We start from the raw sequence: 12,005 nt of genomic DNA, 5'->3' as shown, positions 1-12,005 counted from the left end.
AGACAAAATAATACATGGCGTGTAACAAAATAAATATAATTGAAGTGCTTGGGAGCTGGTCCTTTCTCCTTCAGTAAATAGTGTGAGGTTTTTCTCCTCCTCCTGGAAGCAAGTCTTTCTCACAGGTCCAGAGGGAAAGGCAGCTTTCACGCAACCGTGACAACATACTGATGAGATGGCTAATGAAGCTTGCGGTCGTGATGCCTAAACGTCTGGTCACGGAAGGGTGCAGGAGGAGGCTGAGGGCTGGCTTCGCAGCCTGCCTCCTGCTCTGCCTTTGCCTTGATCTTGCAGGGATGCAGGGCTGGCACAAGGCAGGGAACAACACTAAGTCCTCACAGTTTTCCCGTAGGGAACGACGCCAGTAAACCAGGTAACGGTTCGTAGCCCAGAGCAGATTGCTGTTCTCTGGCTTCACTATTGTGCTGAGAGGTCTCAAAGGACTTTTGCCAGGAAAAAGTTAAATTATTCTGGAGCTTTTTGCTTTTGTCTAGGTGTCCCTAATGGTGTCCTTAAATTGGATACTTCCACGTTCTCTAACCTTACATCCTAAGGATGCTGTGGGCTGGCAATACCTCCTCTCCTGTCTGTTCATTACTCTCTGTATCATTTTATGTAGCTCAGTCAGAATTTGACACCAGCTGGCAGCCCAACTGCGTTGCCTGTTTAACTGCAGGAAACCATGCTTTATCCCCCTCTGAATCCGGATGAAGTAATGATAACAGATAACTGATTGAATGCTTTTTCCTTTCTTTTTTTTTTTTATTAATCTCTTTGAACAGACTCCCTAAATACACAATTAAAATCCTCAGTTAAAATTTGTGGATTAATGAATTGAACAACAGATTATTTATTTTTTTTTTCCTGTTGCCTGGATCTCAGGGAGAGTTTCTCTGATTTTCACTTCTGCTCCCCTGCCAAACGTTTTCGGTTGTCAAAATAGGTAAGTACACGCTGGGCTGTTGTATGGGCACGTCAGATGCATCAGTGCTTATCAGAATGCTAAAAAGAGACAACAATTAACAATCTGGGATTTCTCATGTGCCGTTTTCTTGCTGCGTGTGCGCTGTTCATTGTGCCCTGGAAGCCAAGAGCTTGGATGGAGCAGTGACGTGGGCTGTAGGTCCCTATAGAAGGATGGTTTTTAATGCTCTTTGATGGGGCAGACACTGTCTTCCCTGGAGCAATCTTTAGAATTTGTGATGTAAGAAATGCTTGTCGGTGAGGGCTGCAGGATCAGGATCCCCCGATGCCACAGTGTTATTATCTGTCTAAATTTACATCGCTATATGATGTAATTGGTCTGAAATTTTTTTCAGCTCAGAAAATTGGTCTGAAAGTGTTTTCTATGAACTGCCACTTAGTTTGCAGAACCAAGGGCACATTTCATGTCTGCAGACTGGAGGTTAGTGACATACAAGCAAATGCACGAGTGGCAAGTAAAAACAAACAAGAAAAGGAGGCTATCAAAGCTAATAAAGAGTCCTGTTGCATGCTCAATAAAGCTTTTATGACTTTATCTTTTTGCTTGGGGCAAACGGTACATTTTGTTTCTGTTTTGCAGTGAGCATAAGCTTTGGAAGGTTAAATAGAGAGTATTAGGTTATGGTAAGTGGTCATCAGAGTCTTCCTTTACAGTCATGGTTTAAATTTTTTACTGAACCTTGTTATATCTCTGTGGGGTTGATGTGAGTCTTCATTCCAGTTTATCTCCTTGTAGACATGAGTCTGTTGAGTTTTTCATAAAACCTGAAAGGACAAATATAAAGTTTAAGGCTTTGTTATAAGTCGTAAATAGTAAGGTGTCACCACAAACATACCAGTCACTCCAGGAAACTTTTAGCATTGTGTCATTGTGTATCTTAGCACATTTTTCTCAACAGGTTTTTATACCTGCTGTTCTTCAACTGTCAGTTATTCTGGCTGCAGCTGGAGAGGCACCAGGATCTGATCTCGCTCCTGGGAAGAGGTTGGGACAGTGGGGGGACTGGTCATGCAGTGAGCCCCCATGGCACTCGTGTCCATCATGCGCATGGGTCAGCTTCTCACCTGCTGGGCTTGAGGCTGTTGTATGTGGGGGTTTTTGCCCAAAAATGCTATGCTGAGCACCGGCTATTCAAGAGCAACTCAGATGCCTGCAAGGTGGCTGGCAGGAAGGGGCAACCTGGGCAGCAAAGCCCTCTTTCCTCCTCAGCTGGAGCTGGACTCTGCCAGGCGAGCAGAAGTTGATCCGCAAAACTGTCTCTTTGCTTTGGTGCAACTCCTGTTGCTCAGGACATTTCAATTTCAGCATTGGGTTTACAGATAACAGTGTTAACTTCAGGCTGCATTGAGCATCTGTGTTCTGTTAACCTGAGGCAAACAGCTCTGTAATATTTCAGCAAGGAAAGTTGAGTGTAAGAGAGCTTTATATGGAAAACAGAGTACAAGAGTTTTGGGTGCATGCTTTGGACATTTCGAGATGTAGAAAAATAGCCAGTTTTCAGAAAACTATTTTACCTCTTTTCCCCTTCTCCCCCTGCCTTTTAACCCCACTTCTAGGTTCAGGGTACCTAAAACAGCCCATGTGTCCTAAAGGGCAGCCCACAGCTGCTGTGTGGGAGCAGCAGGGAGACGCTATGTCTCTGCAGCCAGAGCTTGGGCACCGAGGGATTTCCAATGGCCTCTTGAGGCAGGCAGAGCCAATGACCCTTGTATTTGTACAGCGATGCTCTGTTAATCTTTATAGAAGAATGATGTCCCTTTGTATGCAGGTCAGGTGCTGTTCAGGCAGCCTGCCATTGAAGACCTTTACGTATGTGGTTTATTGATTTGCAGAACTCAATGTGGTATTTTACACGTCTCCTAGCACCAGGACTTGACAATAAGTCCCCAGATAACTTGTGTTGTTGGATAATCCAGGCAAAATGAGAGGCAGGGAACTGCTGGAATACAGGAGCAGGCTGTTGGAGTGAGCAGAGACAGGATTATAGGAGTATGGGAGGGAGGGAGCTCAAAGGCAGGAGTACTAGGGCAGAAAGATGTTCTGGGATAAATTCCCTTTTGTATTACTCGCACATGCTTATAATGTGCTCTGCTGCTGGGCTTCAGGTTGTTTTGTGGTTGGTTGGTTGTTTTTTTTCAAAAAAAACAGTGAACAGTGTATCGTACCTTTATAATACATAGCTTTGTGTTGGACGTCTATAATGTAGAAAGATTTAAAGCTTCTCTGAAAAGGTTGCCAAGTCTGTATTGCCAGTATGCTTGTGACAGACTTGCCTTTCTCCACCATTTGTGCTTCTTCATGTATGCCTTTGTAGCTGGGGGATAGAGCAGAGTGGCACACGAACCAATTTATACTAAGTAGAAGTTAAAAACAGGATGGAAAATGTGAAAGCTAATAAGGAAATATAGTCACATGCCAACAAAAAGATACATCTGAAAATAGTGTTACAGAAGCAGATAACTAAATTTGAGATAAAGTCCTGCTGGTATTATTTATGGGCAGGGCTCCTTTGTTTTATAGTGGAAAAATGTAAAAAAAATACAGTAGTGATTATCATTGGCGGGAGACTGCTTTTTACCTTCCCTAAAAGCCACACATTAGATGGCTTCCCATTCTGCAATGGTTTTGGGAATGAGGGTCTGATCTCATCCTACAGAGGACAAGCACGCGAGCCTTTGGCCACAGGGCCCAGCACATGGTCGTCTCATAGTAAACCAGGGATTGCGAGGCTGAAGCAATGTTTAACTCAAGTTACTCAAAATTATTTTAATAATTAGCCAGCAGGCAGTTCCCATACTTTGAAGGGCGTGTTCTGCAGGTTTGGAGGCATGCAATGTGTCCCCTCTTTTCAGTACTCAGTGGTTAAAAATGCACTGATTTTCAGGACTGATTGGTGAGCGGCTATTACAAGGGTCTGACCTTCGTGTTCATCTCACCGGAAGAAAAGTATGAAGTTGACCACACTGCCAAATAAAATGGAAGACGGGTTTGTTTCTGTGAAATAGTACCAAGTGAACCTTTCTGACCTTATTTTCAGGGACCCGACACCCTGCTGGGGCAATAGCCCTTCTTGCTGATAGGAGAGCCAAGGCTGCAAGCCAAAGCACAGAGCACAGGATGGCAGGTTTGCTCTCCAAGTAAAGGAGGAGATTATTAGCTCTTGTCTTGATAAAACAGTCTCATTTTCTCCCTGATGGAGCAACATGCAATGAAGTGGTGTCAAAATAAAACACGCAGTACTGTGCTGTTGGATTGAATCCAAGCTATTAGTCCATCCTGGGAATATTAATTTTATAGATTTTTTTTTTACCCCTATATTTTTACTTCCTCCCAGCTATCCCAGTTAGTGAAGAAAGACTGACAGAGACTGTTCATTTGTCCCAGCAGCTGGCAGTGATGTGAGGCTAAGAATTTTCCTTATGATTTTGCTAAGCTTTGGATTAAATCCACTGATGTGCTGTCTTAAGTAGGGAGTACCCAGCTTTGTTCTCCTTTGCCTGATTCAGAAATGGGGGTTGAATGTGTCTGTCTTTCATCCCCAGCAAATGCAGAGGTTCGCTCTCCAACTGCCTGTGTATATAAATGTGTATCCAAGTGGGATAGGTCCAGTGAAGAGGAGGGTTGTGGTCCCATCAGTGGAGTCTGTCTCCAGCATCCTCTGAGAGTTGCCTAAATCGGGTTGCTGATACCTCTCTATCTTGCTGTCTTGAGCATTGTTTTGGAAAATCTTTACAAACACCAATTCTGGTGCTGGGGACACATTTTGCTTTTTGTTGAAGTGACATATTTTTGATAGAACGAATAAACGTTTTGCTGTAAAAGTGCATTCCCTCTCTAGGGTGCCTGCTAAGCCTGACCACAGGTGGTTCTGTCTTTGACAGTGGGCATAAATAGAGTTATTTATATGGGGACCAGGTTCAGCGACTGCATTTTAAAAAGCTCTAAGTAAGATATTAAATCATCAAAAAAGCAGCACTGAGGCATAGCAGCCACAGAAGTTGTGGGCTGTGGTAAACCTGTATATGTGAAATCTCTTTCTAAAAGGATTTCAGCACTTCACATGACCTCTGCTAATATTTATTTTAAAATGACGCTCTGTGTCAGCTGTCTCAGCCCTGCACTGCCGTGGGCTATTCTCAAGTCTGGACTGTTTTCGAGTCAGCGTGAAGTGGACTCTGTTGTCTGATATGAACTGTTGACTTGTCCCAATAGTTTTTGTTGGCAACAAACGTAGCAATGAGCCAACTGCAATGGCAATGCGGCCATGATTTCTGCCAGCCCTTAGGTGTATTTTCCGAATACTGAAGCTGGTGGCTCAGATGAACTGAGATCTCAGAGAGTCCTTTCATGGATGCTACAGAAAAGGACTTCTTTTTAGTGTTATTTTCATATAATCTGGTAGACAGTAGGATATGGGAGTTGGAAGAGAAGGTGTAGGTGTGATCAGCAGGGTAGGATGTTGCCCGAAACACATAGGGGGAGAGGTGTTAACACCTTAAATGTGTTAAACATTTGTGTTAAACCTTGTAACATAAGGTGTTACAATATTACTGGTACTTCAGTAATATTTTCCTTCCTGCCACTGCAGATATACATGAAGGTAGCAGAGTTAGGAAAAAACCCTACTTTTTCTAATGTGCTGTCTTCTAACTGTAATGTTGAGCTCCTCCTGAAATGACAATTTGTCTAGTCATCAAAAAACTGAATATTGACAAATGTCCTTTTCAAGATTATAGCTGGTCCTGTAGTTACACGAGTTCCCAAAAGACCTCAAGGTCCCTTTCTTAGTGCACTCTTCTACTCTGACTGGCAAACTGAACAGAAAGGCTTTTTGCCTACCTAAAAACACACCAGACTCATAAAATGAGCAGTGACTGCTGTTAGGAAGTCACTGGTTGCCTGGGTCATCAGAGGCTGCTCCTCACAGTGGCCTTGACAGGTGGTGTCCCACGCAATGTGCCATTTGCAATCCAGCAAAGCTTAAATTATTTTATATTTGCACAGAGTCTCACCTGTCTTTGTTTTAGAGCATAAATGGACAACCTGCAGCATATAGTCTGCAGAGATGTCTGGCAGCAGCTTATTAATCATATTCCTTGACCAGGCCCAGATGGTGTAGGAGTGATTCACCTTCCATATTGCATTGGACAACTTTAATATTAAAGGGACAGAAAAACATACCAAATAAGATAAGCAAAAAAAGCACCATGGCTCCTGGAAGAACACATGCTCCTTAGCATGAACGCTGCAGAAATTCTGGTGAAAATGTACCTATTCATGTGCAAGAGACCAAAAAAGACCTTTCCAGTGCAACTGCCGTCAGTGCAATGAATAAAACACTGAAAACCACTGTCCCAATTCTTTGGCCCACGATGGACAGAGGTTATGTAAAGCGCCACTATGTGATGTTATAGGAAGTTGTGTGTCCTATATGGTATTTAAAGGAATGAAGTTCTCTGCAGGACAGTGAATGCAAGGTGGCTGCCTGGTCACTACAGCTGTGCTGGCTGATTAACAAGGAGAGCAAGATCCTTCTCTCCTACATAGCTTGGAGGAATACAGGGACCTGACTCACAGCTAGAGCTGAGTTAAGGGTAATACTTCCAGTTTAGAAATCTCTTAAGAAGGAATATGCAGGTTAATCGTGCCTAGTTACTCTCCATTGCTGTCACTAGTAGAGCAAAGTCTTATTTTCTAGGGTTTCAAATTCCAAATGGAGGGTAGAGTGAAGGCCGTGAGAAGAGTTAGGCCTAAAGAGGAATTGTAAGTTGCAAGTTGTCTATCTGGACCTACACTAACCTCTCACCATCTCTTCTGGTTTTTTTGTAGGCAACATCTTTGTTGTCAGTTTGTCTGTCGCAGACCTTGTAGTTGCAGTTTATCCATACCCTCTGATCTTGAGTGCCATTTTCCATAATGGATGGACCATGGGAAACGTTCACTGCCAGATAAGTGGCTTCCTGATGGGCTTAAGTGTCATCGGGTCCATTTTCAACATCACGGCGATCGCAATCAACCGCTACTGCTACATCTGCCACAGCCTTCGGTACGATAAGCTCTTCAACTTGAAGAACACCTGCTGCTATCTCTGCCTGACCTGGATACTCACAGTGGTGGCAATTGTGCCAAACTTCTTTGTTGGCTCCTTGCAGTATGACCCCCGGATTTACTCCTGTACCTTTGCCCAGACGGTGAGTACCTCATACACCATCACAGTGGTGGTGGTTCACTTCATTGTCCCACTGTCCATCGTGACGTTTTGCTACCTACGGATCTGGATTTTGGTAATTCAAGTCAAACACCGGGTGAGACAAGACTGCAAGCAGAAGCTCAGGGCAGCTGACATCCGGAATTTCTTGACTATGTTTGTGGTTTTTGTCCTTTTTGCTGTTTGCTGGGGACCGTTAAACTTTATTGGCCTTGCTGTTTCAATTAACCCTTCAAAAGTGCAGCCACACATTCCAGAATGGCTTTTTGTCCTGAGCTATTTTATGGCCTATTTTAACAGCTGCCTCAATGCTGTGATCTATGGGCTTCTTAACCAGAATTTCCGGAAGGAGTACAAAAGGATACTGCTGACACTCCGGACTCCCAGGCTGCTGTTCATTGATGTGTCCAAGGGTGGGACAGAAGGGATGAAAAGCAAGCCATCTCCAGCCGTGACAAACAACAACAACCAAGCTGAAATACACTTATGATTCAGAAGAGTACTATTTATTCTGGATTACAGTTGTATATATAATATAGAAGAGGCTTTCTATGTGTACATTTCACAGCTGGTGTCGCTGGGCCCCTCATGCAAGGAAGGAGTCTGCTACCTTTCATGCTTAGCTTATCGCTGTGACATCGAGGCTTTGAATAAGGATTTTCAGAATGGAAATGACTGACTTTTGTCTTTGTTCTGTTTTCTTTTTAACTTTCACCATGTGCCTAATTAATTGGTTTGGTTGCTTTTGCCATAAGCATGCCAATACCCTTGAAAAGGGAAGCGTTCAGAGCGCACAGAGAAATGCAGTTATGATTGAAATGCAACCTTCAAGAGCTGGCAAAATTGCCGTGTATTACAAACCAACCTTTCTCCCCTCCCTGTGAATAATATTTTTTAGCATTAACATAATCCAAACTATAGCAAACAACATGTGAACTGCATGACTTTTTACCTTTTCAGTTAGGTAACAGTATTAGCCAGCAGGCGTACATATGGGCATGATGACTTCCACTGTTGCGTACGTTTGTTTTCCTTTTTCTTTTCTCTTAAGGTTTAGAAGCTAGTCTGGGCTAGATGTGAGGCAAGCAAAAGCCAGACCTAGTGAGTGTCTGATGTACTCATTTTAATTCAATATCTACAGACATTAAGTACCCTTGCACTATCCTTCCCAGGCCACGAGTAAGAGTATAACATGTGACATAATCTAATTGCAGGAAGATACTTGGAGCCTGATTCTAATTTAGGCAGTTTCCTGTCATGGCCAGCATTCATGCCAAACATCTTTCAGAAGTCCCTGCTACATGAACATCATAAAAAAGATAAACATAGCGGAGTCCCATCTGTTTAATGCAGATGCCGGTTTTCAAGTTCCAGTAATATTTACACTTGCAGACAAAGGGAGAAGGGGAAGGAAGTGTTTGTTCCAAACATCTCTCCTTTTGCTCACCACATAACATGAATATGATGGGGGAGAAAAAAAAAAAGCAGATAATTTTTTTCCATTTTATTCATGTACAAAGCTGTAATTAATTCATGGAGCCGGGAGAGGAAAGCTACTTAAACACATTCACGCATCAGTTCTCAGTTAAAGCCCAAACTCTGTTATCTTTGTCATTGGAAACAATGTCCTGAAGTGCTGGGAAGGGCTATCACATTAGAAGCAAGCACATGGACACAGATAAGGCTGTTTCTTTAATGGAGTGTAAGGGGGGTGACGGCAGCTGTCTGTAAATATGACTTGTTTTTTTTCCTTAGCTTCATGGTGAATTCATCTCCTTATGGTTTTAAATGTGTGGATCCTGCTTTGAAACAGTCCCATAAAATCACGGGTAAAACTCCCCCAGTGCAACTCTGTCCTCAAGCTAGCAAACCTGGCTTGATGCTGGTGTACTGAGAGGCATGGTGGGAGCTGTGTGATGGAGAGGAGCAGCTCTGAGCCCCGTGGGTCTAATGAGGACAGCAGTCAGCCCTGCTCCTGATCAGAGAGTGCAGTCTTCTCTCTTTGATCATAGTCAAAGCAGGACTAGTTCCCAGGGCTGAGCCCTGAAACACTGAGAACCAGACTTTGCAATAATAGCATGTGGGTGCCTAGAGATGGAGGTACGTAGGATTTACAAAAACCCTGAGCAGACTAAGTGCCTAATCCTTAGTGAAGTTCACAAGCCATTTGTTCATTGCTTGCTGAAGGCAAACTTATTGCTGAATGTCCCCTCTGCTGATTTTTGGGGGGGAAAAGGAGTTGAGAGAAATTAAGCCCCTTTATGATGTGGGTCAAGAAACATTGCATGGTGCATTGCTTCTGTGAGGACTGCAGCATGCGTGCTGCCACGTGGTGAAGGTTGCTGCAGTGTAAGGGGGGTCTCTCTTTTTATAGGGCACCCTAGCACTTCACAAAGTTTCAAACTCGAACATCTCAGCCACTTCAGATTATTATTGTTTTAAAATGCACCACAGACAGCCTCCCATAATAGGAATCAAACTGTGTTCTGTTTTGGCCTCCTCTTCTGCCCAATCATGGCCAAATAAAGGTATCTTGACCCTCAGAAATAATGTCGTCCGTTTGCCTTCCAGCAAAACCAATCTGGATGAATTCACGCCATTCCATGCAAACAAAATCATTTTGAGTCAAACTTGGATAAGAAAAGCACCAAGGAATCCATAACTGCAGGAAGTGTTTGTCCCATCGCACCAAGGAGATGTCATGTGTTCTGTGACTAGTCTTCAAAGTTGTTTGCAATTAGCAACAACGGTGTTAGTTAGAATCACATTAGCAAATAATTTTAAGCATCTAGCACCAAGCCAAATATACTCCTTTAAGGCAATCATGAAGAATCTTGTACAGGTTTGCCAAATATACCCCACAAATGGGGTTTCATCTTATGGATCCTTGTCTTCTTGCCTTCACTGAACATTCAGTTAAAGTGGTATTTTTTTTTCTTTAAGCTTGTATTTGCACTATTTCTTATTCAGGCTCCAAAGTAGCAGCCAGTGAGCATTTGAACCAAACAAAGTAAGCCAAAGAGGTCCCTAACAGGCAAGCATGGGAGTCTCTGCTAGCACCTGGTGGGAAGGGGGGCAGCAGGAGCATGATAGAGCATCTCCCCAGGTCTCGCAGAGAGTTCCTGCTGAACCAAACTATGCAAAGTGATGGGGGGATCTGCTCGTCTTCTGCTGTAGGGGTCTGAGCCCGACTCCTGCCCAGGTCTTTGCAGGAGCCAGGCTAAATGCCTGCTGTGCTGGGGTGGTTCCTGAGCAGTTCCCTGCACGTGGAGACCCTGCCACTGCCCCGCAGCATGGCGATGGGTCTGCGATGGGCACCATCCATCTAACAACACAGAGAGCTTGTCCTAGCATGACCCATTCAGAAATGCTTTGGGTGTCCATGTGTAAGTGAGGGCTGCCCAAGAGTGAGCCTGGAGCTGGGATGATTCAGCCACCATGGTTGGAGTCCTGACCTCAGTCCTGCTGGAGCTGAGGTCTGCAATATGAAATGTGAAAAGCAGGGAACGTGGCTCCAAGCAGAAAACACTGTGCCATTTGCTAGCACTTTGATACAGAGACAGTTCTTAGGATAGATTTTTATACTGGCTTATTTTAAGACCACACAAGCAGCTCCTTATTTTTATGTTAAGGAATGGTTAACAGGGTACAGAGAGTTTATTTTGTTAACATTTGTTTACAAAAAAAGGGAAGTGTGTCTTAAACTCAGAATCCTGAGCAGTGTCAGAATTTCCCTATGGGAATTTATCTTTAATCCGAATTTGAGCTTTCAAGGAGATCCCGCAGCTTAAATCATGCTCTGCCAGTTCTGCCTGTTGCATACCTGGCCTTAAGTCACAGAAATAACATTGAGATCTCCTATAAACTGGTTTTAGATCACTTGCTCTGGATTTGACCTGGTGGTGTTGAATACGTATTCTAGCCCCAAACTCCAAAATTATCACAGTGGACATAAACTTATGGAGAGGTGGTATTGCTGTGAAGGAAGGGGAATCTCTTGCCACTAAGAAATACTTTTGGATGTTGCTAATGAATGTTGTTTAATCTATTTAAGAAGAATGTAAACAATAAATTTATATATAAATATATATTGCATATGCTGTTTCCATTTCATCATTTGATTAAGAATCCTTCAGCATACTTCCCTATTGTTATTTTTATTCATAAAGTAGATTCGTTCTCCTTACCTGTTAAAACTGTAATAAATATGCCATTGGCCTGCTTATTGATTTTTTTTTTCCACTTGCGTTTATTTTTTAATAAATATTTGGAACAACAGCTTGGGTTTTGTTGACTCCCAGCAAGCATATTGAATTGACAAATATAATTGAATTCAGGCATACCTCAGCTGCTCAGCTCAGACTTGGAAGAGAATGACCCAGTGCGTCTGAGACATTTCCTTGAATTCACATGTTTTTCTTCCACCTGCCCGTGACCCATCTGCCTGATGCACTACAGCCTTCCCCATGAGGGAAGAAACTTTCTCTGTGCTGCCATTGGTCTAATCACTGTGTGTCCCTCCAAGGCCCTTTGCCTTTCTACGTCTATCCATCGGGTGCTATGGAAGCAAAGACTGCGCCTCATCCGTTTTCTTGCCCTACAAACAGCATTGCAGCTGGGAAGGAGACCGCAGACAAGCTGTGAATGGGAAGGTGTGGGAGCGGCATTGGTCACAGGTCAGGGCACGTGGTGGCATTTGGGTTGCAGGGGAGGTTTGGGGACAGAGAGAGTCCCCCTGGGCTGGAGGCACAGTGAGGGCTGCCACACACTTGGTCTCCATCGAGGAGCTTTGTGAGGAGCATCGAGGACTGC

The 12,005-nt window shown here is 43.6% G+C and overlaps 1 protein-coding gene across 2 annotated transcripts in view; it reads left to right on the top strand.

Moving 5' to 3' along the window:
- Positions 1-11,320, top strand: part of GPR50 (G protein-coupled receptor 50) — a 43,329-nt gene extending 32,009 nt beyond the window's left edge. For both annotated transcript variants that reach the window (XM_054215214.1, XM_054215213.1), the window contains exon 2: positions 6,815-11,320. In XM_054215214.1, the coding sequence (XP_054071189.1) occupies positions 6,815-7,683 (869 nt within the window). In that variant the 3' untranslated portion in view covers positions 7,684-11,320. The remainder of the gene's footprint in view (positions 1-6,814) is intronic.
- The last annotated feature ends 685 nt before the right edge of the window (positions 11,321-12,005 follow it).

Source organism: Rissa tridactyla, chromosome 9 (genome assembly GCF_028500815.1).
Source record: "Rissa tridactyla isolate bRisTri1 chromosome 9, bRisTri1.patW.cur.20221130, whole genome shotgun sequence".
NCBI lineage: Eukaryota > Metazoa > Chordata > Aves > Charadriiformes > Laridae > Rissa > Rissa tridactyla.
This window is presented reverse-complemented; position numbering and strand designations above follow the sequence as displayed.